The 23,004-nt window shown below is 40.1% G+C and overlaps 2 protein-coding genes across 2 annotated transcripts in view; both read right to left on the reverse strand.

The window, feature by feature from the left end:
• Positions 1–7,221: 7,221 nt before the first annotated feature.
• Positions 7,222–18,126, reverse strand: LOC146714027 (uncharacterized). Its single transcript, XM_085439552.1, has 11 exons — positions 18,007–18,126; positions 17,730–17,917; positions 17,431–17,568; positions 17,126–17,264; positions 16,703–16,883; positions 16,016–16,157; positions 15,392–15,535; positions 14,788–14,844; positions 13,735–13,781; positions 10,075–10,151; positions 7,222–7,317 (listed from the first exon to the last, which is right to left on the reverse strand). The coding sequence occupies exons 1-11, from the start codon at positions 18,124–18,126 to the stop codon at positions 7,222–7,224; spliced, it is 1,329 nt and encodes a 442-aa protein (XP_085295678.1).
• Positions 18,127–21,654: 3,528 nt separating this feature from the next.
• The window catches only part of LOC146714028 (uncharacterized), a 1,529-nt gene continuing 179 nt past the window's right edge, over positions 21,655–23,004 (reverse strand). Inside the window, exons 2-6 of the mRNA XM_085439563.1 lie at positions 22,985–23,004; positions 22,776–22,887; positions 22,372–22,460; positions 22,086–22,258; positions 21,655–21,922 (exon numbers count right to left, since the gene is read on the reverse strand). The exon at positions 22,985–23,004 is cut by the window's right edge and continues 73 nt beyond it. Coding sequence (XP_085295689.1) covers positions 21,893–21,922; positions 22,086–22,258; positions 22,372–22,460; positions 22,776–22,887; positions 22,985–23,004 — 424 coding nt within the window. The 3' untranslated portion in view covers positions 21,655–21,892. The remainder of the gene's footprint in view (positions 21,923–22,085; positions 22,259–22,371; positions 22,461–22,775; positions 22,888–22,984) is intronic.

The raw sequence follows: 23,004 nt of genomic DNA on the forward strand, positions 1-23,004 counted from the left end.
GCTGAGCCGCTGAGCGAGGAAGCCTCCGTAGAGCCAAGGTGGGAGGTGAAGCCGTTGTTGCACGGCAAGGTTGAAGGTCTGGTGAGAGAAGCAGCTGGCGGACGTGCGAGAATTGGGGCAGCGAGGGAGTGAGCAGCCGAAGCTTGGCCAGTGACGCCCACTCTCCGCGACGAATGCTCCGATGCAGGTGAGGCAGCTGGTGGAGGACCGTGGCATCTCCGAGGCCTGCACAGAGCCAGGCGAGTCCCCTCGTTGATGAGTGACAAACTAAAGCCCGTGTTTATTATAGAGAGTGGATGAACAGAACATGAAATGGAGGACGGACTGAATGACTGGCTGGATGGCTGGCTAAAAACATACACAGGAATGATGGCTGTGACAACATCAATGACACGACGGTGAACAAGTGGAAACACAAGAGTTAAATACACAGACTGATGAGGATGATAATGAGAGACCAGTGACTACACAGCTGAACTTAGTCTAACTAATGATGCATGGAATGAACTTACTTATAATGAACATGGAACACAATACACATGTAGACCGGCTGGCACAGAAAAAACAGGGAATTAGAACAAATGAGCCAACTGTGGGAGTATTAACAACTAATAACAAGGATTTTTTTTCTTCATGTCAACAAATATAAAGAATGAAAATACAACATGTATGACAATAAAATACAACATAAAAATAACAAATTAATTGAAAGCTTGTCTATATAAAAATGTATTCAGCTGCTTTTGAAAAGAATCAATGGAGTCAGTACAGCGTAAAAACAATCGAAGAGTATTCCACAACTGTGGTGCCACTTCCTGAAAGGCCCGATCACCACGAGTTTTAAATCAAGGGCGTGTGGCTACCAGCAGTCTCTGATTACCTTTCAGCAGGTCGATATGTATTGGGAAGCTTGACCAGGGACCCTAAAGTTTAGAACAAAAATTTTCAAATGAAACCTAAAATTTACAGGCAACCAGTAAAGGGAGGCTAAAACTGGAATAATATGAGATTCTCTGTTGGTGCTTGTTAAGAGTTGTGCTGCACTGTCTGAAGATGATTTAAAGCTGATTTGTTAAAACAAGTAAAAGGACCATTGCAATAATCCACACAGGAAGAAATAAAAGCATGAAGAATCATCTCAAGTTCAGCCTTTAACACCATTAGTCTGAGTTTTGAAATATTCTTAACTGTGTTAAAGAATAACATGACCAGAGGGGCCGATGGCGCGATATGGCAGCCTCGCTTCTGTCAGTCTGCCCCAGGGCAGCTGTGGCTACAACCGTAGCTTATCTCCACTAGTGTGTGAATGTGAGAGTGACTGAATAGTGGCATTGTAAAGCGCTTTGGGTGCCTTGAAAAGCACTATATAAATCCAATCCATTATTATTATTATTATTATTATTATTATTATTATATGTTCTTAGTGCTTATTTTCTGATTATATTGTTTTATGTATTTTAACAATAAAGGCCTGTTTAAAGTAGAGATGGACCGATCCGATATTACGTATCGGTATCGGTCCGATACTGACCTAAATTACTGGATTGGATATCGGAGAAAAATAAAAAATGTAATCCGATCCATTAAATATCACGAAAGCACCTCACAAAACTTGCAACACGCCGTAACTCACCTCAGAACGTTAGCACGTTGCAGCAGTATGCATCACGTGATAGAACGGCTGTGGCATGCGGGACCTGTCGGTGGTCTGGATAGCATTTGGAGCTTCGCTAGCAACCCGGCATTTCATCTCCGACAAAGTTATAGCTGAGAGAAGTAAAGCAAGTGTGTAAGTCCATCTCTGAATGTTTGTAAAGCATTCCTGTGTTAAGCTTAACAAGCGACTGCCTCTTCTTGCTGCTACTTCAATCATGAAACTGCTTAATGATCAGCTGATCGTCTCTCTTGTTTGTTTTTGGCCCACTTTGCACCAGAAAGAGGAAACCAGCGGCTGAACAACAGCAGCACGTTTAAGCTTGATAAGCTGTTGTTAGAATTTATTTAATATTACTTTCTACTCGAGGATCTTTTTCTAAGTAGCTGACGCTGGTAACTGTGCAGGGGCGGATCTAGCAAAGTTTAGCCAGGGGGGCCGATAGGGCATGAACAGGGAAAAGGGGACACAAAGACATACTTTTCTTTCTTATTCTCGTTTAAAATGTCTAGCTTTTAATAAATAATTATCTGACATCCAAAATTTTAATTTGATGTAAAAGGAATAGAAGTCAATTACTGTATATAGTGACTATTAAGTCTAATATATATACCCTAGTAAGCTATACTACCTTTTCCTTTTGTCACGGCGAGTGAGGTGAGCCGTGTGGAGGAAATGAAGGAGGATCCAAATGCAGGCAGTCGTGAAGGTGTAAAGGTGGTTAATTGAACATGAAAGTAAATACAAACGGCAAATGGAGCTAGAACTAAACTATACTGGGATCAACTAAACTACAGAGCACAAACCTTAACGAGAACGACCAGAAGAGACTAACGGCGGACAGCAGGGAGAACACACGGGTGAGACATGGTAGAAACGCAGATGAGGCAGGGTGGAATACACAGACGGACCAGCAACTACAATGACGGAGGACATGACTTAAATACACCCAGAGAAACACAGGGGAATTACACACAGGTGGTGGACACAGCTGGGAATGATCAACAAGACAAGACAGAGGTAAAACTGAACACACTCACATGAGACCCAGACCTTCACAATAAAACAGGAAATGAGAACACCACACCAAGACGCAGACCTGACACTGAGAGACAGACAGAATGACACATGGAACCTGAACTAAACTAAACGTGAGATACAACCGAGAACAAATCCTTAAACATGAAACTCAAATAATAAACATCATAATCATCATCATCATAAACACAACAAGAGAACAAGAAAACAATCCCTGATGCAAACTAAAACCAAAACATAATAACCTCAAACATGGAATAACAAAAACATGAAACTCCACATACTGGGTCCAACGGACCCAGACCCGTGACACCTTTGGGAAGGTACCATCTGTGCAGTCTGCAATTTTGTTGAAGAAAGATGTTGAATCTATTTAATATTTCTTGAAAAATAATTGATTTCTGTGCATTTTTTTTTCACACTGCATCAAATTAAGGTTGATTACGTCGATTAAGCATCATGAGGTGGAGTGTGAGGGGTGGTTCCCTATTTTTTATTTATTTATTTTTGTTGTTGCTGGGAGTTGGAACCCTATTAGTTAGGTTGCTTAATATTTACGCTAAGTACTCTTTAAAATACCAGAATAGGGAGGATGGTGTAGGTCTAAGTTTATTAGATTGATCAGTATTGCTGAACTATGAAATTTTTGTTTTTTTGCATACAGGTATAACAGAATAGCTTTAGTGTAGTTGTTGTTTTAAACTTGAGTATGAACTTATACAAAATGCAGCAAGATATTTAAAAAACAGTTTTGTTGATTAAAACACATTATATCGGATTCATATCGGTATTGGCAGATATCCAAATTTATGATATCGGTATCGTATCGGACATAAAAAAGTGGTATCGTGCCATCTCTAGTTTAAAGCAAAGCCAGCTGTGAGAGAGAACTAGGTCAGAGGGTGACAGGTCGCCTTAGCAACAGAGGCTTAAGTTAGGGAAGTTTAACCTTCCTGCCTTCTTGGGACCTTTTTGTGCCACTGCTATGTGTTAAATGGCTGCCATTTCCACTGTGTTCAGTGGAATATAACCAAACTTGCCACAGGATAGTTTTTACCTGTCAATGTTAATATTCCAGTGTGAATTCCTTAAATCAGCCTAAAATGGCTGAGCAGCAGAAATCCCCACACCCATCACCCTGGGGACCATTTTCTGCCCATTGACTTCCATTATAAACGCTATTTTTCAACCCCAAATTATCATCATATGATTTTATTTTTTCTTCTTTTCTTGGATGTCAATGAAGACTCAGGGCCTTGAAGTTTTAATTTTTAAATTGCAAAAAAAATGCAAAAAAAATAATGGCAGGTCAAAATGTATGTTGGTGCCAATCTTTGGTCCATCTAAAGGCCTACTTATAATGACAATCACATATTACTTCAACTGGTTTTTTGTGGAAATATTTAGTTTCGTTTTTTGGTTTTTGGGGCTTATAACACAGGGCGCTCATGTAATAACACTGGGATTTGAAGGGTTAAAACAACGAAAATATAATTAAAACTTTACATGAATATTTCAGGGAGAAGTAGTTTTACAAGGTTGGCTAATTTAAAGTGGAATAAAATATGGATATATGGTCTTTTTATGGCGTGGCTGAGAATGGTCCCTAGGGTGATGGGTGTGAGTTTTTTAAAGGATGGCAGGAGGGTTAAAAAACAGGAAGTTTACTGCAGAGATGCAGAGGCATATTAATAAAATACAGGAAACCAGTACAGGGAGAAAAAGCGGAACTAAGTAGCACACACACACGCACATCAACTCAGGCCAGAAGAAGTTATTTTTATCGAAACTATGTGTGACGTGTAAAGGACCAAACTAACACCTGATATGATATACATATTTGGTTTCTAATGCTAGGGTTTTGCAACTGGCTTTGGGCTGTGCAGGTATCTCTCTTCCAGAAGATGATTGAATAAAGAATTATAAATGTTTTGACCACTCTGAGTCGGGTTTTTCTCTGCCACAAAAGAATGAACAAAAATCAGATTTAATAACTGAGATCGAGCTATCAAATTTGACACAGAGGGTTCTACTGTTCGATTTTACAGAAGGCTCTAAGAAGCTGATATGCTGCCTAATTTCTGACATCATATGGTCGGGAACAATAATTAAAGTTTCTGTTTTATCAGAGTTTAGCTATCTTTAGCTATCTAGCTAGCTTGTCTATGTTCCGTTATCTTTCCTGCTTTACTTTGAAGGGTCTGGTGTTCCATGTTCAGTGTGTTTAGTTGTACTTCCCCTGTAGTGTTCAGGTTCATTTGTGTCAGCTGTGTTTCCCCAGGTATTTCGTCTTCCCTAATTACCCTTCTGTGTCTTTATGTTCTCTGTCTTCCTCTGGTCAGTGTTGGGTTGCATTTTTGTCTTGTGTCATGTCTCTCTAATCCTCAGGTTTATTTTATACTTCGCGTGGTCTGCTGGGGCGGCAGCATCTCTGCTGGGGACAGGAAGAGACTGAACAGGAGGTGGTGAGTGACAGGAGAACGGCGGCTAAGCTGTCATCCCTGATGGACAACATCTCCCACCCCATGCAGCAGACTGTGACAGCACTGAGCAGCTCCTTCAGTGGGAGACTGCGGCACCCACGGTGTGGGACGGAGAGATTTCGCAGGTCTTTCCTCCCCACTGCTGTCAGACTCCATAATAAAGACTTTAACTGATCAAGCACACACATCCATACATATGCAATAATACTAAGTGCAATAATCCTTTCTGTCATCGTTGTATTTTTACTCAGTTGTATATAGTATTTGTATTTGTATTCTATTTTTATCTTATTGTATATTTATTTTATTTTATTCTACTGTATATAGTATTTTATTTTATTCTATTCTGTACAGTTGTGTACTGTATTTATTCTTATTGTATTCTAATTTTTGCGTCATAACTTTTGCACTGTCCACTTCCTGCTGTGACAAAACAAATTTCCCACGTGTGGGACTAATAAAGGTTATCTTATCTTATCTTATCTTCTGTTCAGGTTCATGCACCTGTTCAGATTCATGTTCATGTTTTTACAGTGTTCATAGTTAAACTAGTTTCAATTTAGGTCTTAGTTTAGTTTTTTCCCCTAGCTCGCTTTGCCTTGTTTTCTGTTTATGATATCAGCATTAATAAAGGCTTGCCTTTTGTTTAAACCTTACTCTCTCTCTCCTGTGTCTACATTTAGGTCCACACCTCAAACACCCCAAATGGTCTGCTGTAACACAAGGGAGGAAGCACTTTCAGAAAGACATCTAGTGAGTCTGTTGTTTTCAGCATCTACATGAATCTTAAAATCTTCCACTATAATTATTTTATCTGAGCTGTTCCTTGTGTTTTCTAGTTGTGGATAAGCAGTGTTGGGCAAGTTACTTTTCGAAAAAGTAATTAATTATAGTTACTAGTTACTTCTTCAAAAGAGTAACTGAGTTAGTAACTGAGTTAGAAGATTCTAAAAGTAATTAATTACTTGAAAAGTAACTATTGCATTACTTTTAAAAAAATGTTTAACCATATGGGGTCCATTTTTAACTGCTTTTGATTTTCCCTCCACATTTTACCCTTAAAAACTATTTACTTTGCCTTGTTTGGTATCATTCTTTTCAGCACAACCTCACGTGTCTGAATTTACAGTTATGTTTTCATTTTGATATACTGTATTAACACAACTGATCTAAAATCAGACAAAAAACATCCAAATAGAAAAAGTTATATTTTTTACTGTAACAACCACAAACATGTTTATTGAATCATATTTCATAACTTTAAATGCAAATGTAAATTGTCAATTTTAAAATCATATGCACAAGTTTTGCAAAGAATAAAGTTATTTGCAGCCATTTACTTTCTACACTTTTTTTTTAAATAACCATTTCAAACTATTTACAGAACAATCAGCTGTTCTTTATTCAATAAGATGCCACACAAATTATTTGTGCCACTCCAAATATTTCTGTCCACTATAAAGGAGAACATCACAGCCTGACACCTGGAGACAGCAGTCACCTCATTGTTTTGACACACAACACAAAACTATCCACAACACTACACACTAACTACACAAGGCGCGCAGCTGCTTAAAGCTGTAGCGCCATGATTATTTACGTAGACAGCTACTTCCGTGTGTTAAGCTGAACGCAGCTTCAACCGTCTGTTGAAAAATACTAACGTGACCGCACTGCATTTTCTTGTTAGTAACAGTAATGGCGTTGTAACGATAGGAATAGTAATTGGTTAGATTACTTGATACTGAAAAAAGTAACGCCGTCACTTGCAACGCCGTTATTCCCGTCACTGTGGATAATCAATCAGTGTATCTGTGCTAGACTAAGGATACTCAGTGCAAAATAACATTTAATCTTCACAATCTAACAAAAGTACATATTAATTCATTTCAGATTATAGAGTTATAGAGAGTCAGACTAATGTGTTGCTTTTAAAGGCTGCTCTTGAGAAGTGATTGTAATTATTAAAAATGTGTGTTAAAGAACAGTGAAGACAAAACTTCATTCAACAGCTGAAAGGAAAAAGCTCTCGAAGCTGTCAAATGTTTATGTTGTGCCAGTTGCACCAATCTGTGGTTTGCTGTTTATGAGTCGGATGACCGTCTGTTGGGGCAGCCCTTTGGATATCAGTGCATTTTTTATCTAAAGGGGGAAAAAAGAAGAGAGAGATATGATCGGGTGAAGGCCTCCAGCTCACACTGGAACGGTTCGCAGCCGAGTGTGAAGCAGCGGGAATGAGGATCAGCACCTCCAAATCTGAGGCCATGGTTCTCAGCCGGAAAAGGGTGGAGTGCCCACTCCGGGTCGGGGATGAGTTCCTGCCCCAAGTGGAGGAGTTCAAGTATCTCGGGGTCTTGTTCGCGAGTGATGGGAGAAGGGAGCCGGAGATCGACAGACGGATTGGGGCTGCAGCTGCAGTAATGCGGACGTTGCACCGGTCCGTCGTGGTGAAGAGGGAGCTGAGTGTAAAAGCGAAGCTCTCAATTTACCGGTCGATCTACGTCCCTACCCTCACCTATGGCCACGAGCTGTGGGTAGTGACCGAAAGAACGAGATTGCGGATACAAGCGGCAGAAATGAGCTTCCTCCGAAGGGTGGCTGGCCTCTCCCTTAGAGATAGGGTGAGAAGTTCGGCCATCTGGGAGGGGCTCAGAGTAGAGCAGCTGCTGCTCCACATCGAAAGGAGCCAGCTGAGGTGGTTCGGGCATCTGACAAGGATGCCCCCTGGGCGCCTCCTGGGTGAGGTGTTCCAGGCATGTCCCACTGGGAGGAGGCCCCGGGGCAGACCCAGGACACGCTGGAGAGATTATATCTCTCGGCTGGCCTGGGAACGCCTTGGTATTCCCCCGGACAAGCTGGAGGAGGTGGCTGGGGAGAGGGAGGTCTGGGCCTCTTTGCTTAGGCTGCTGCCCCCGCGACCCGACCCCGGACAAAGCGGATGACGACGGATGGATGGATGGAGATATGATCATTTTCCCTTTTTTTTAAGATGTGAGACTTCTTTAGAAAGAAGCAGCACAGGTTTTACAAAACTGTGCTCACAGGAAAAACATTTATGTTGAAGTATGTACTTGTGTGGTTGTGCATGTCTATCATGTGTGAACACTGTGAAGAAAATCAGGATGTTTATAGTATGGCCCCATACAGTCATTACTCAAAGTGGGATCATGTAGACACTGCTCAACCAGACAAATGCTGTGTCCAAAGAAAACTCTGATTCTTACAAATCGTGTTAGCAATCTTATATGCAATAGTTTCACAGCTGAGTTTGGTTGTGTATTTTTACTTGTGTCCTAGCTCTTTATGGAAATTATTACTGTCGTTGTCCTGAGTCTGGTGACTCAGTGTTCTGTGCTTCTTTATTATGATCTTGTTTATTCTGATTGTGTTTTCCATTAAGATTCGCCATTTGTTAAGTTCCTGTTCTGTCTGCCCTGGTCCCACTTTTTTGTGTTCCCTCTGTCTGTCCATGATGTTATTATGTCTGCTCATGAGACTGTGTATGTTAAGTTCTATGTCTCGTCTGGAGCTCTGTGTCTGTCGTGTACTTCCTGTTTTACTTTGTAGGTCAGTGCCTTATGTCAGTGCGTTCAGCTTTGTGCTCTCCCTGTCAGTGTAATCAGCGTCAGCCGTGTCTCCTCTTAGCTCGCTTCACCTTTTGTATTTAGTGTCTGCATCTTCCCCTGCTCGTTGTCCTGTCGTACCCTCACTTTCACTGTGTGTTCTGTTTCCCAGCCTGCCTGCTTGTTTAGTTTGTTCTGTAGTCTCAGTTTAGTTAATTTTTTGTTCAGTTGCTTTCCAGCAATAAAGCTGAGTATTTTGAGTTATGTAAGCCTCCGTAAGTCCAGCATTTTGGGTTCCAAAGGCACATAGTGGGTAAAGGTCTCTGGCATTAACATCAGCGATGTGCACATGGAGGTTCATGTCATGAAGTTGTCATGCAATGTTCCCTCTAAGCTGCGCGCGTGCGCAATTGCGCACTGCTGGCACGGTCTCTGCGCAGAAAATATCTGTATTGCGCACAAAAAAAAAAAAAAAAATCAAACCTAAATTGAAATTAAAGTAAATATGTTAACAATCCTGTTTTGCAGTGTTAGTCAGTGACTGGCTGCTCCAGTATGGGATTAGAAGAATGCCACCTTATCCCATAGTCCAGCCACTGAAGCGATTCACATTCGTATATACGCAGCTAATCAACGTCGTCGACAGGCTGTGACAGCGTCCTTATGTGCTGACACCGGTGTTTTAGCTAGCAAAGCGGCGTGGCTGATGTGGAGTGAAGCCACGTTAATGACAACGTGTACAACCATTGGAGATGTGAGCAGGACAGACGGAACAATTGAAGGAAAAAGTGTTGACTTTATACCAGTTTTTAAATTGTGTTGATCGGCCACGTAAAACCAGAGTTATGATAAAAATATGCGATGTTTGGATTTCTTCCTGAATACTATCGTTGTTTATATTTACTGCGGGAAGAAACGTTAAAAACTGCGTTTTATAAGGAAAAAGGCTCGAAAGCCTGTGAGCAAAAACAAAACCAAAACTTCTGCAGTCACTTAGATGAGTGAACAGGACAGGGAGGAACGCTTTGTGCAAGGAGTGAAGGAGTGCCATCTCTGAATCCAGGAAGGGGCCTAAGGGTACATCTTAAATGCTGTATAATGCTCCAACTCTCTGTGAATGGTACTCATGGCCATTGAATCAGTGGTTGTTGATCAGGGGTCACAGCAATTATTTATCCTGTGGCATATTATTGATCAAGAAACTGACCTCACACCACACTGTCAATTCATTGGGCTGGTTTCAGTCAATGGTGTGTTTATAAGATTGGGGAAACTGCAGTCAGCTGAGGCTGAAGGAGTCACTTGGATGAGTGACTTCACGTAAGCATTTACTTACCTGTGTAAGGAATGTATCTCTATCAATTTTAGACAAGTCCACCAAAGAGGTCATCTTCAATTTGAGAACTGTAACATCTAGAAACACAAAGACACTTTAGAATCCATTAGAAATCACTGAACTCTATTCAGTGCTGAGCTACAATTACAGCAAGTAGTTGCATTCATCAAAGTTTCCAAGTGACATCAACTCTGTTGATAATCTTTTAATTCAGACCAAATAAATTTTTTTCTGTTTTGTGTTTTGGTACAAGCCCTGTGTTTATCCACGAAGGCTTAGTTTGCTTTACTTAATAATGTACTTACTTCCTGCTGGCATTTTGATTGTGATTGTATATTTCTTACTTTGCTGATCTTGAGATTAGTCAGTAGATCACACTGTTGAGGCTATGTCCACACGTACCCAGGTATTTTTGAAACCTGAGATTTTTCTATGCGTTTGCACCTTTTGTCCACACGTAAACAGCGTTTTCAGTCACTGAAAACGGGGATTTTTAAAAACACCTGCCAGGGTGGCTTTTTTCGAAAACTCAGTTTTTGCATTTACCTGTGGACGAGGAAAACGGAGAAAACACAGCATCAAAGGTGTGCGCCTTTTTGACGTCACACTGTGCTCCACGTTATTGTTTCTGTGAAATAAATTTCTACAGTGGCGGACTTAGACAAAATACTGTTACTGTTAATTGTACTCTCTGCAGTGTTTAAATGCTTACATATACACACACAGTTACTGTCCCTCCACACATAGGACTCGGTTCTGCTTCTATGCCCCATCTTTGTCATCTTTGTTTACTATTTCCCACCGAGGCTGATAGATTTGTATTGTTGATTGTCATTTATGCTTAGAAATATTTAACCATATATGCTTAGAGGTGTATAATCGATTGTGTAGTGATAGGATGTTTGATCCTTAATAGTCTGCAAAGGCTTTGTGTGCATTCCAGAGTGTTCTGGCATTCACACCTACATCCTGGGAGCATGGGAGAGGTCGTACCTTCTCTTATTGTTTTATGGTAGGATAAACGTATCTATATCTCTTTTAGTCTAAGTGCCTTTTGTTTAGATGAACTGCTGGACTTTCAGACCAGCAGAGTTAGGGAAGTCATTTATGGGGTCACACTCTGACCCCACACACACACACACACACACACACACATACTTACACAACGCACAGGCAAGGTACTCTTTGTTTGTATGTAGACGTCATATGTTAATGAACCTATGTATATTCATGTAACCTCAATAAAAGAGCAGTGTTACGGGGGAGCGGACGAGAGCAACTGGGGTCAAGCGAAGGAACGGCGTTTGTCTGGTTCTCTCCCGTGCACGAGAAACATAAAGAACTTTGCCTACTTCGTGTCTTGCTTGCTGTGTAATTATATTGTCTTCAATGTTCCAGCGAATAGGTTCAAGCTACAAACCTGTCAGAGGCTTCTAGACTTCTGATTGGCCAATATTTCTACACGGTTAGAAATCTGCTCCTTTGGCATGTTCCTAGCAGTGTTTTCCTTCATTTTTGCATTTAGGTGTGAACGGGATTATTTTTTAAAACGAAAACGGAAAATCTCTGTTTTCCAAAATACCCGTGTACGTGTGGACGTAGCCTGATTGTAGATAAAACCCCTGTGTTTTGTGACCTGGTGAAAATCACCTGTAATTAGTGCATGCCTTTATTTTGGACTTTTGATTTTGTATGCAGTTAGTCAATTCACTCAGCATACTTTAAAACCAAGTATTTTGCAACTTGTGAATTGAGAGTATTATGTAGTGTAAAATAAAGTGATATAAAACTGATATGATCACATTTGGGGCGTTCGTGGCTCAAGAGTTGGCAGTTCATTACAACAACTAAAAATATTTATAGTTTTCTTGAGAATAAAATGAAATGTGTCAAAAAAATTATTTAACTTTAGAACAGATCTATAATCACAAAGAAAACTAAACCAGAAAACCTAAAGATAAAACTAAGGCTAAACCTTGTTAAATGTAATACAGACCCCCAAAACTCAGAACACTATATGTACAGAAAAAGGCAAAAATGTAAATACAAAAACTCCAAACTCAGGCAAAAAACTCAGGGTCAATGACAGCTTTTGTCATTTCTGTGTTTTGTATCTTTGTGGGAGATATTACATCTTAAAAAATGTTGTTTGAAAAGCCCTAAAATTCATAAACATGGTCAATAACTTGTATTCCATTGTATAATATTTTTTATTTATTTTCAGTCAAAGGTTACACAGTTTTAAACATTTAGTTACTTTGCATGGGTACATTTCTATTCTAAATGCTCTGTCCACAAATGGCCTTTGGTAAGAATTGCTTCACAAAGTCCAGGAACAGAGATGAACAAAGATAAGACCTGTCCACCTGCAAACTTTAGCTTCACCAATCAGAAAAAACAGAGGCATAAAACAGCTCATCAGACACTCTTCGATCTAAGCTTAGGATAAATAAGGATTATTTCCAACTAGCAGTCATGCAAAGCTATTATAGTCCAGCAGTCAGAGTATAGAGATGGAAATTAGTTGAATTAGATCATCTGAGGAACATCAGCCAATAACGTTCAGACTAAACCGACCCACAGTCTTCCTTCTCACAGTAACCGGCTGTCTCCTCCTCTCTGTGGAAAATCTTCCCATCAGGCTGCACCTTCCACCTCAGCTTCACCTCTTCTCTGATCCCTTGCTCCAGCAGCTTCTCCCTCACCTGAAACACAGTTTTCACACATTAAAAGAAGCTCCTCATTAATCAGCCGTTGTTTCTGTAGTGAGCAGAAAACGTTGTTCGTGCTGTTTCTGGGGGAAATGTACTAAATGAACTGGCTGGTGATGAAACTGAAGTTTGTTATTAGGCCTCATTGCCTGTCATTGGGTCACTTCGTCTCCTCACAGTAATCAGAAATTAAATGACTTCTTCAAGTTAAGAATGAAAAAAGGTTAAATAACAAAAATCGATGGGATTCCATTAAATGAGCCCCGTATGTCTGCAGCTGTGTGCTGTCACGTGTCCCTGAACCTGGACTGCACAGACTCACTGCTCTCTACAAGGAACAGTCATAGCAGTCTGTTCCTTGTATCGGGGCCTGTGTGTCCTCTGACCTGCTGCAGGATGGATTCTTGCACTGTGGGGTCGTTCAGGTCTGCAGATCCTGCCCTCAGCTGAACCTTCACTGACCTCAAGGCTCGGGAAGATTTGACATCTGCAGAGAAAGAAAAGGCCGAATTTCAATTAAAAAAAAAAAGAAAAAAAAAAAAAGAGTTGGCAGTTCGTCTTGTAATCAGACGGTTGCCGGTTCGAGCCCTGGCTTGGACAGTCTCGGTTGTTGTGTCCTTGGGCAAGACACTTAACCTACCGCCTACTGGTGTTGGCCAGAGGGGCTGATGGTGCGATATGGCAGCCTCGCCTCTGTCAGTCTGCCCCAGGGCAGCTGTGGCTACAACTGTAGCTTGCCTCCACCAGTGTGTGAGTGAATGAATAGTGGAATTGTAAAGCGCTTTGAGGGTCTCGAAAAGCGCTCTATAAATGCAGTCCATTATTATTATGAAATTTTACTGTTTTGATGTGACCAGCAATTAATAGACATGAACTAAAGTGAGAGTAATATATCCTGCACTAAGACAAAGTAGCTAAGTAAACATCACCTCATTTCATTCATACTCACATGATGGTTTACTGGGTGTAGTTGATGTAGGTGTAGTAATTGGAGTACTCGTGGTAGTTGTTGTAGTTGTAGTAGTTGTAGTAGTAGTTGGAGTAGTTGGAGTAGTTGTAGTACTAGTAGTAGTTGGAGTAGTTGTAGTACTGGTAGTAGTTGTTGTAGTTGTAGTACTGGTAGTAGTTGTTGTAGTTGGAGTAGTAGTAGTACTAGTAGTAGTTGGAGTAGTTGTAGTACTGGTAGTAGTTGTTGTAGTTGGAGTAGTTGTAGTACTGGTAGTAGTTGGAGTAGTTGTAGTACTAGTAGTAGTTGGAGTAGTTGTAGTACTGGTAGTAGTTGGAGTAGTTGGAGTACTAGTAGTAGTTGGAGTAGTTGTAGTACTGGTAGTAGTTGTTGTAGTTGTAGTACTGGTAGTAGTTGTTGTAGTTGGAGTAGTAGTAGTACTAGTAGTAGTTGGAGTAGTTGTAGTACTGGTAGTAGTTGTTGTAGTTGGAGTAGTTGTAGTACTGGTAGTAGTTGGAGTAGTTGTAGTACTGGTAGTAGTTGGAGTAGTTGTAGTACTAGTAGTAGTTGGAGTAGTTGTAGTACTGGTAGTAGTTGTTGTAGTTGGAGTAGTTGGAGTACTAGTAGTAGTTGTAGTAGTTGGAGTAGTGGTAGTAGTTGGAGTAGTGGTTGTAGTTGGAGTAGTTGTAGTACTGGTAGTAGTTGTTGTAGTTGGAGTAGTTGTAGTACTGGTAATAGTTGGAGTAGTTGTAGTAGTTGGAGTAGTGGTAGTAGTTGGAGTAGTTGTAGTACTGGTAGTAGTTGTTGCAGGTACAGTAGTTGTAGTACTGGTAGTAGTTGTTGTAGTTGGAGTAGTTGTAGTACTGGTAGTAGTTGTTGCAGGTACAGTAGTTGGAGTACTGGTGGTAGTTGTTGCAGGTACAGTAGTTGGAGTACTGGTGGTAGTTGTTGTGGTTATTATTGGTCCTATGAACAGTCAGAATTAGAGGTTATAGCTCAGTTACACTGATCCAGTAAATTAGATTTAAATGTGGCTGAAATGGTGAAGGACTCTACTCACCGTTTGCAACAGTCACAGTGACACATCGAAGCTCTGAGTGATACTTGGTCCCACTGCAGAAATAAGTGCAAGTTTCTTTTTCAAATATACCTGTTCAACACTCCTTAAGGGATTCTGATGATGATGGTTAGATCACAAGACAAAATTCACACAGACACACTGCACTCAAAAAGAAAAGTTAACAATAAATGGAAATCTGATGGTTTGGTAAAAACTGCTCTTGAGAAGTGAATGTAATTATTTCAGTAAAAATGGTTGTGTAAAAGATCAGCGAAGCCAAAATGTTTTCAAGGTAAATGTGATAAATTTGATCAAAACACAACAAATATGACAAAAAAAAAAGACTTAAAGCCTTTTTAGAAAATAACGTGATTGAGCGATGCCAAGGCAAATCATGATAAAGTTTAATGTTTCATTATATAACCCTTCAATCACATGACAACTTCAAGTTACTTAACCAAGGACACTTTGTATTTTAATCGAGCATGTTTTCAAAACATGGAAGGTTCCTGGTTTATATGTTGCCTTCTGACAACAACTGTAATCTCAAAAAATAAAAAATATTATAACTTTCTACAGAGTATGAAACATGAGACTGACCTGAAAACTGCCTGGACAACAAAACAGATGGGGAGGGTTTGTCCATCTTCACTTTCAGATGGTGTCCATCTCAGGATGAACTGTCCAGGTCCTGATGTACTACTGATTAAATTGTACGGCCCGCTGTAGAGCAGCTCAGAGATCCTTCAACAAACACAAAAATCCAAAATTTGTAAATTTTCTTTTCCCAAAATCTCCACGTCTGCAAAAGGAGCATGTTTCTTTTGTTTCTTTTATCTAGTCATGTTTTTTTCTCAAACCAACCAACGATGGAAATGTTTCTTGTTGGTAACTTTCAATGTTTATTATTGTTGTTTTACCTAATCTTTAAGTATTTATGTCCTTAAATCTGTATGGTTTTGGCTGTGTTTCACTTACTGTGTCGTCTAAATTGACACCTGACTGTAATCTTGTACATCAGCACTGGAGTTTTTTATTACTAAAGATCTGGTCAGATATGTAACTTAATAACCTGAAACATATTTTAGATTTGCACATCACTCATTTCTATTAGATTCATGACTTGTAGGACTATATTTTATATCTACCTAGAGGCTGCCCTGAAATAAATATTTTACCGTTTCAGGCAAAGTCTTTTTTTTTTTTTTTTTCGTTTTTACTTACGTGGAGTTAAGTGCCTCTGCATTGATGTTAATTTCCAGAGTCTGACTGACTTTGTTGTAGAGCTGAGCTCCGTTGGCTGGTGTTGGAGGAAAAAACTTGGGCAGAAAGAGTCCTTCTGTGCAGGATGGCACTGCACGATCAACTGGAAGAATACAGAGAAGTTAAGGTGATTCTCACAGGATGCAAAGATGATCCAAGGTAAATTTTGTCATAGTCATGAGTCTGATGACTTTGTGTTTTGTTTATTTATAATATTTTATGTTCTTGTTTATTCTGTTTGTGTCTTTCATTAAGATTTGCCATTTGTGTGGTTTCTGTTCTGTGCCTGCCCTGGTGCCACTTCTCTGTGTTCGTACGACACTGTGTGTTCTGTTAGCCAACTTGCCTGCCTGTTAGTTTTGCTTTCCGAGATTAGTTAGTTTTCTGTTCTGTCTGCAATCTTACAATAATGCCGCATGTTTTGAGTTCACTTTGCCTCCTCGAGTTCAGCTCTCAGGTCCACTATTCCTGCTTATCTTCAACAGCCATGACAAATATCTGCTGGACAGATTAATATTTGTTGGTCCAGAGAATCAGTCTTGATTACACTGGTGGTCAAACATCTCTGTACATCAGGCCGAGCACTAAGTTCATCGTCAGCAGCTCTTTAGTGCTTTCATTGTAAGATAATGAAACGTATATTGGTACCTTTCAAAGCAAACTGAATCGGTATTTTGCTGATGGCATTGTTGGTAGTTATTGTTGTTTGTGTCCCATTGGTTTGAGTCAGAGTTATGGTCTGTCTGGGGAAGTCCTCCATCACCAGCTGTACTACATACGAACCTTCATTACTGCTGCTGGTGGGGCTGAATGACAGAGTACAAGACGACTGCAAGAGGACGAAAATGGGCTTGAAGTTAAAATAACCAAAATGTTTTCTGTTATGCAATTCAATTCAAGGATATAAAAAAATGTAGTTGTTGTTTGTTTTGGATAAACTTTCACTTCTACAAAATTTAGATCAATTGTAATTCAATTAAAACATTCCCATCACATTATTGCATGACTGTCTGTGCCAGCTTTTAGTCTTTGCCTGTCTCATCTGACATGAGAGTAACAGTCATTGCTCACCGATGAGAGGCTGAGGACAGACGGTGGAGTGCAGGGGTTACACTCTGAGAGTGCAGAGTTTCCATATCTGCATTTAACTTCGTCTCCATCAGGGTCAAACATCAACAGGCTGAAATCTCTCTGACAGTTTGAAGGAACTCTGAGAGAGAAACAAAGATTGTAGCTCTATTTGCTGTATTCATTTCGATGTAAAGAACATTTGATAAATACTTTGTTAAATACATTTTAATATGAAAGGGATGAATGTAAAATATGAACTATAAAAGAAAACTAGGCAAACATAGACACACATTAAGTGGGCTTACCTCACAGCTGGTAGGATGGTGGTCTGAGGTGATGTGTTGGCTTTGCCGGTGTCAGACCGGTTCCTCAGTTCCACCCGAGTCACAGCTCTCCATGATATGATGTTATTGATGTTTGATATCCAGTTACCACTATTCAACCTTGATAGAAAATTCAGTTCAGTTCAAACTCTGAAGACAACATGTTTTAGTAAATTATTAGTTATGAGTCACCAAAAAGATTATGATTAGTGAAGTTGCTGATGTTTTGGGGAATTTTTTTTGTCACACTTAAATTACTTTTCCTGTTGTTGTACACTCACCAAAGCTCGAACAGAGCGTTGCTGGAAACCCGTCGAGTCATGATTCCCTCTCTCTGACACCAGTCTCTGCTGCTCTCCTGTTTTACCACATGTAGTGTGTAGGTTCCAGTCCCACAATCACCACTGGGGCAACTCCATATGTTATCAGATGTGCAGTCGTGGAAGTTCAACTTATACCGAAGAGTCACCTTTAAATTTACAGCCACAAAGTGTTCACTTAGGTCTTGTAAGATTTTTAAAAGTAAGTACATTATTTTAAGAAAGAAAATGTACTCACTGTGACAGATCCATCTGCAAAAGTGTCCTTTGGGTAGTAGGTCATGACTGTGCCTAAAAAATGTGAAGCCTGAGTGCCGCAAACCATCAGCAGCACCAAAGATGTCTCAGAGAGCAACATGATGAATGTGTGTCTCTCTCTACAAAGGCAGAAATCACTGTCAACATGAACACCTGTACTTCCAAAGACAGCCTCACTTTCACTCTCTGTCCTTTTGTCTGATGTTTTTTCCCACATGGAAGTTGATTCAGTTTGTAAACCAGAAAATTACCTGGAATGAGGAAACGCCTATTAGAACAGAGGTTCCCAAAGTGTGGGGCCAGCCCCCTAAGGGGGGCCCAGAGCCATTACAGGGGAGGCGCGTTACGAAAAAAAAAAGAACTCTTGGACACTGTTAGCATAATGGACAGGTTTGTGACGGGACTGCTACACAAACACAAAGCAGGAGATGAAGCATCGCCAAATATGTTTCCAAACCAATTTCCTTTCAAGCCAAAGACTAGAAAATCAGACTAGAAATCAGGGATTTCTGTGCACAACAGATCACAGAGGGTTGAACCTCCATGCTTCATTAATGTATGTTGTTTACATTTGGATGCATGTGGGAATATATGCATTCTAATATGCTTTCCTTAAGAGGTGAAACGTGCCAAACCGCAATGGATATTTCCCATTCTGCAAACTGCTGCTAAATGGTTTAAGCTTGTTTGTCCTGGTGCTGGTATTTGGGTAACCTGTATGAATTCCAGGCATTGTAATATAAACAGCACATTCAAAATACTGAAATTTTCTGTTGTGTCTTGCAGGAAAGTTGGAAACATTAGGACCTTTTCAACAAAGTAATTTGCATTCATTGGTTAACTTTGCAAGATATTTCTGTTTACTCTGTGATGACCTTAAACATCTCCCAAGTAAATCATCTCTCAGGACACTGTGAAGCCAGCAACAGTCATAGAAACATTTATTTAGTATATTACATTAACTGATCTAATAAATCAGAATCTTTAGAAAATCACATTAAAGTCTTACGCTAGCATTATACTCAATGTTTGCTGTACATTTCATTTCTAAATAAAGGATTATCAGTGTGTCGTACTCACAGTTTCCTATCCGGTCCGCAGAGCTGTTCAGAGAGTTGTTATCAGATCTGGATTACAGTGAAGAGCTCAGCTGACTGTGAATCAAACAGAGAGCTGTTGTTTTTACACTTTATGGCTACAAACTAATGTGTATGCAAAATGTATAGCCAATGGAAAAATCTTCCTCCTCAAACAGGCAAAACAAGGAAATAACCCTACTTTTGCCTGGATGATCTCAGCTGGTGACAGCTGTAACCAAATGAGCCATTTTCCTGGAATTAGATAAACAGAAAGCTGATCGCCTTCTCCTTTCACTTGCTTCCAATCAAAAGCCAGTATTCCTGACTTGCATGTGATGTTGCAGAGGTGCATCAACCACGATGGCCTCACAATATTTTGTGGGTCTCTAGGTCTCTAGGAGAATCTCCTCGGGGACAGCTGCCAGGGAGTTTTTAACTACCTTTGGAGAGAGGAAATAATCAGATTAAAGAGGTGTGAAAGCAAAAAGTTAAGAGGAAAAAAAGCCTTTTTTAACTGTTTCACTCATGCTCACAGGGCCTGTTCAGTTCACTAAATCTAAATCTTAAAGCTTACAGCTCCTTCCGGGGGGGTTGGGAAAGGATGCTGCTTCGCTCTTTGGCTGTAAATCCCTGTTCTCTTTCATGGCAGAATTATCTACATATCCATATATATTACAGGTGTATTTCAGAGAAGTGCTGGTGAGTTCATGGAACCAGATTTTAGCTTGGCAAATCTTCAGGTGACTCAGAATGCAGAAGCATTTTCCTACCCACGCTGTATATGTTGGGGATGGACTGCTGCTAAACTGCACTAAACTAGGATATTGTCAGGAGGTGAAAGTGGTTTAATAATAAAGTAATAAAAATAAAAAATAAAGTAATTAATTTAAAATAATGGAAGATAGTTTTTAGAGAATTTTAGGTTCTCCAGAATTGCAGGGGAAAGCCCTATAATCTACTTTAAAAGTCTGTAGCTCTGTCCACCGTTTTGTGATATGAAAATTCATCAATACATCTTCCAGCAGTAATGTCATTGAGGCTTGAGATCCTGGTGGAAGTGACATCAACATTGTGGTCCGGTCCTCTGGGATATTATGCATAAAGTTTACCATTTTAAAAAAGGCTTGCTTTCATTTCTTTTTTGAAACCTTACATACGGTAAACTTATGGGTCAATTGGCTTTATTGTATTTAGCTTTTAAACTTTTTAAAATGTATTTCTTCTAATGAAAACATAATTAGTGAGGTAATTTCCTGTCACATATCGAGGCCCACCTATGTGTCTGCACTTATTTGCTCTGAAATGTGAGTTATAAGTATTCAAATTTTCTTTTAGATTTCCGGTTTCCACTTTAGTGAAATGTCAGGAAAGCAATTCTCACTCAGCAGCACAGTTAGCTAACAATTAACGAGCTAATACTTAACAAACTAACTAAACCACTTCACCAAGTTAGCTGATTGAGTTCATTACAGTAGCTGCAAAAGAATTTTTCTCCATCCATTCATCCATTTTCTTCCGCTTATCCGGGGCCGGGTCGCGGGGGCAGCAGCATCTCTCCAGCGTGTCCTGGGTCTGCCCCAGGGCCTCCTCCCGGTGGGACATGCCCGGAAAACCTTAACCAGGACCACATCATCTGCGAAAAGCAGAGATGAGATCCTGAGAAGTGGAAGCCTTCCGCCACTTGGCTACGCCTAGAAATTCTGTCCATAAATGTTATGAACAGAATCGGTGACAAAGGGCAGCCCTGGCGGAGACCATCTCCCACCAGGAACGAGTCCGACTTATTGCCGGCTATACGGACAAAGCTCTCGCAATGGTCATATAAGGACTGAATGGCCCATAGCAATGGGCCAGACACCCCATACTGCCGGAGCACCCCTCACAGGACCCCTCGAGGGACACGGTCGAATGGCAAACTCCCATGCGCCATCGAGTATCCTGGAGAGGGTAAAGAGCTGGTCCAGTGTTCCAAAGCCAGGAGGAAACCCCCCCCCCCCCCCCCCACTCCGTGAATCGCTACCTTATCGTGGGGGAGGGGTTTGTGTGTCCCAGGGGCTATTCCCAGATAGCAAGGAAACATTGAAACAATGTTGAGTCAATATCAGGCTGTGTCATTGAATCAACGTTGAAGTGTGACGTTGACCTAACGTCACTCTTGCACCCTTTTTTAACGTTGAAACAACATCAGGTTTTGATGTTGAATCAATGTTGAAACCTGACGTTGATTCAACGTTATATTTTCTAATACTGCTGACATTGAAACAATGTCAGATTCTGATATTGAAACACTGTTGAGCTATGGTGTTGATTTTCCACCTCTTTCGCATATTTGCTTTTTATTAAAACAACAGTTAAATCATGACTGGAAATCTACCTTTCTTTATAGGTATTTTAACCAATACTAAACTACTGCATGTTTCCATCAATACTTCAACCACCTAAACACATAATTGTACTTATTCCTTAAATTGGACACCCTTTATAAAAAAAAACCAAATGTCTCACAATGTATCATGTCAATATTATTATCCTAAAATAAGAAAGCATTGCATGTGATGTAAGAGAGAAAAAAAATAAACAAAAAAAGGTCAATAGGCATGTTTCGTTTGCTAAATACTTTATTAAAAGACAGTTTCCTATTTACGTTTATATGATTCACAGAAGTTTGTAATTTTTTGCATGATGTGCGTCCTGCACCACCCAAACGATCTGGGGCGTATCGGAGCCATTTCTGCACTGCTTGTGCAAAGACAAACTCGGACATAGAGTTTGCCCCTAACTGCTGCGTCAGGCTCCAATCAAGGCAAAGCGTCTCACCTATAGACACATTTTAAGAGATGGAATTAGCGTGTCTCATGTCTTAAATGTGTATGCAAGTGCTTGTGTGTTTAATCAACAGGCTGTTGTTATGTATTTAAATCACATCTGACAGCTATTACACTTTATAGTTACAAAGTGTACATAACCTTTATATACTTACCATTGCCTTATTTGCCTCTTGTGATTGAAGAGCTGGCTCTGCATTGTTTAGCTCCTCAATGTTGTGCAAGGGCAAATCCAGAGCCAGTACCCCAGCATCTACCGATTCATTGCAGCCGGTATTGCGGATGGCTCTGACCTCCTCACGGAGTTCGTTAACAGCTCTCGTCAGGTCTGACAGAAAAAGATAATTTTTTTTTAAGTATTTAAGAATACAGACAACTTGTCAAACGTTTCCTTGTGTCACACACAGATATGTACAAAGACACTAGACAGTATTTTATTACCTGGTATTTTCACTCGAGGGGCCTGGGGAAACCATTTATTTGTGGGCTGCTCATCCTCTGAGTCACTATATGTGTACAGGGGATTTGGTCTAAAGAAAAAAAGTTGAAAACGGTCATAAGTAATTACAAATGTGCTTTTGGAATATTTTTTCCTAAAGTTACAGTTTGATTTATAACAACACACACAGGAAACGGAGATGTGCAAGAAGGTACAGTATACAAGGAATTTTTGAAGTGCACAAGTGTACACGGCTTTGCATTTATAAAAAGTTTACAAGCTTCCACTTTTTGGACTATATTATGTGGTGATATTGCAGTATGCAAGCACCACAGATATGTATAAAAGACAAGATCATAAATTCTTAGCAATCAAAGATATGTTTGTGAAATAAAAAAAGTTTTACTTGTGCTTTCTTTTATGACTGGTCTGAGTTTCAGCTTCGGACTGAAGGTCAGACGTATCACAATGTTCACTTAGATATTTCTGAAGACTGCGTTCTGCTTCGTGAAATGTGTCTGGAAGTACAAACACAATGTATGGCCAGACATAAATTAGGACACGAAAAACTTGTTATTGTTACATTTATACAACACCAATCCAGATGATACCCACCATGGCTTATTAGAAGTCGG

Source organism: Copadichromis virginalis, linkage group LG3 (genome assembly GCF_057382275.1).
Source record: "Copadichromis virginalis isolate Kocher_CV1m ecotype Utaka linkage group LG3, C_Virginalis_male_GT1.1, whole genome shotgun sequence".
Taxonomy (NCBI): domain Eukaryota; kingdom Metazoa; phylum Chordata; class Actinopteri; order Cichliformes; family Cichlidae; genus Copadichromis; species Copadichromis virginalis.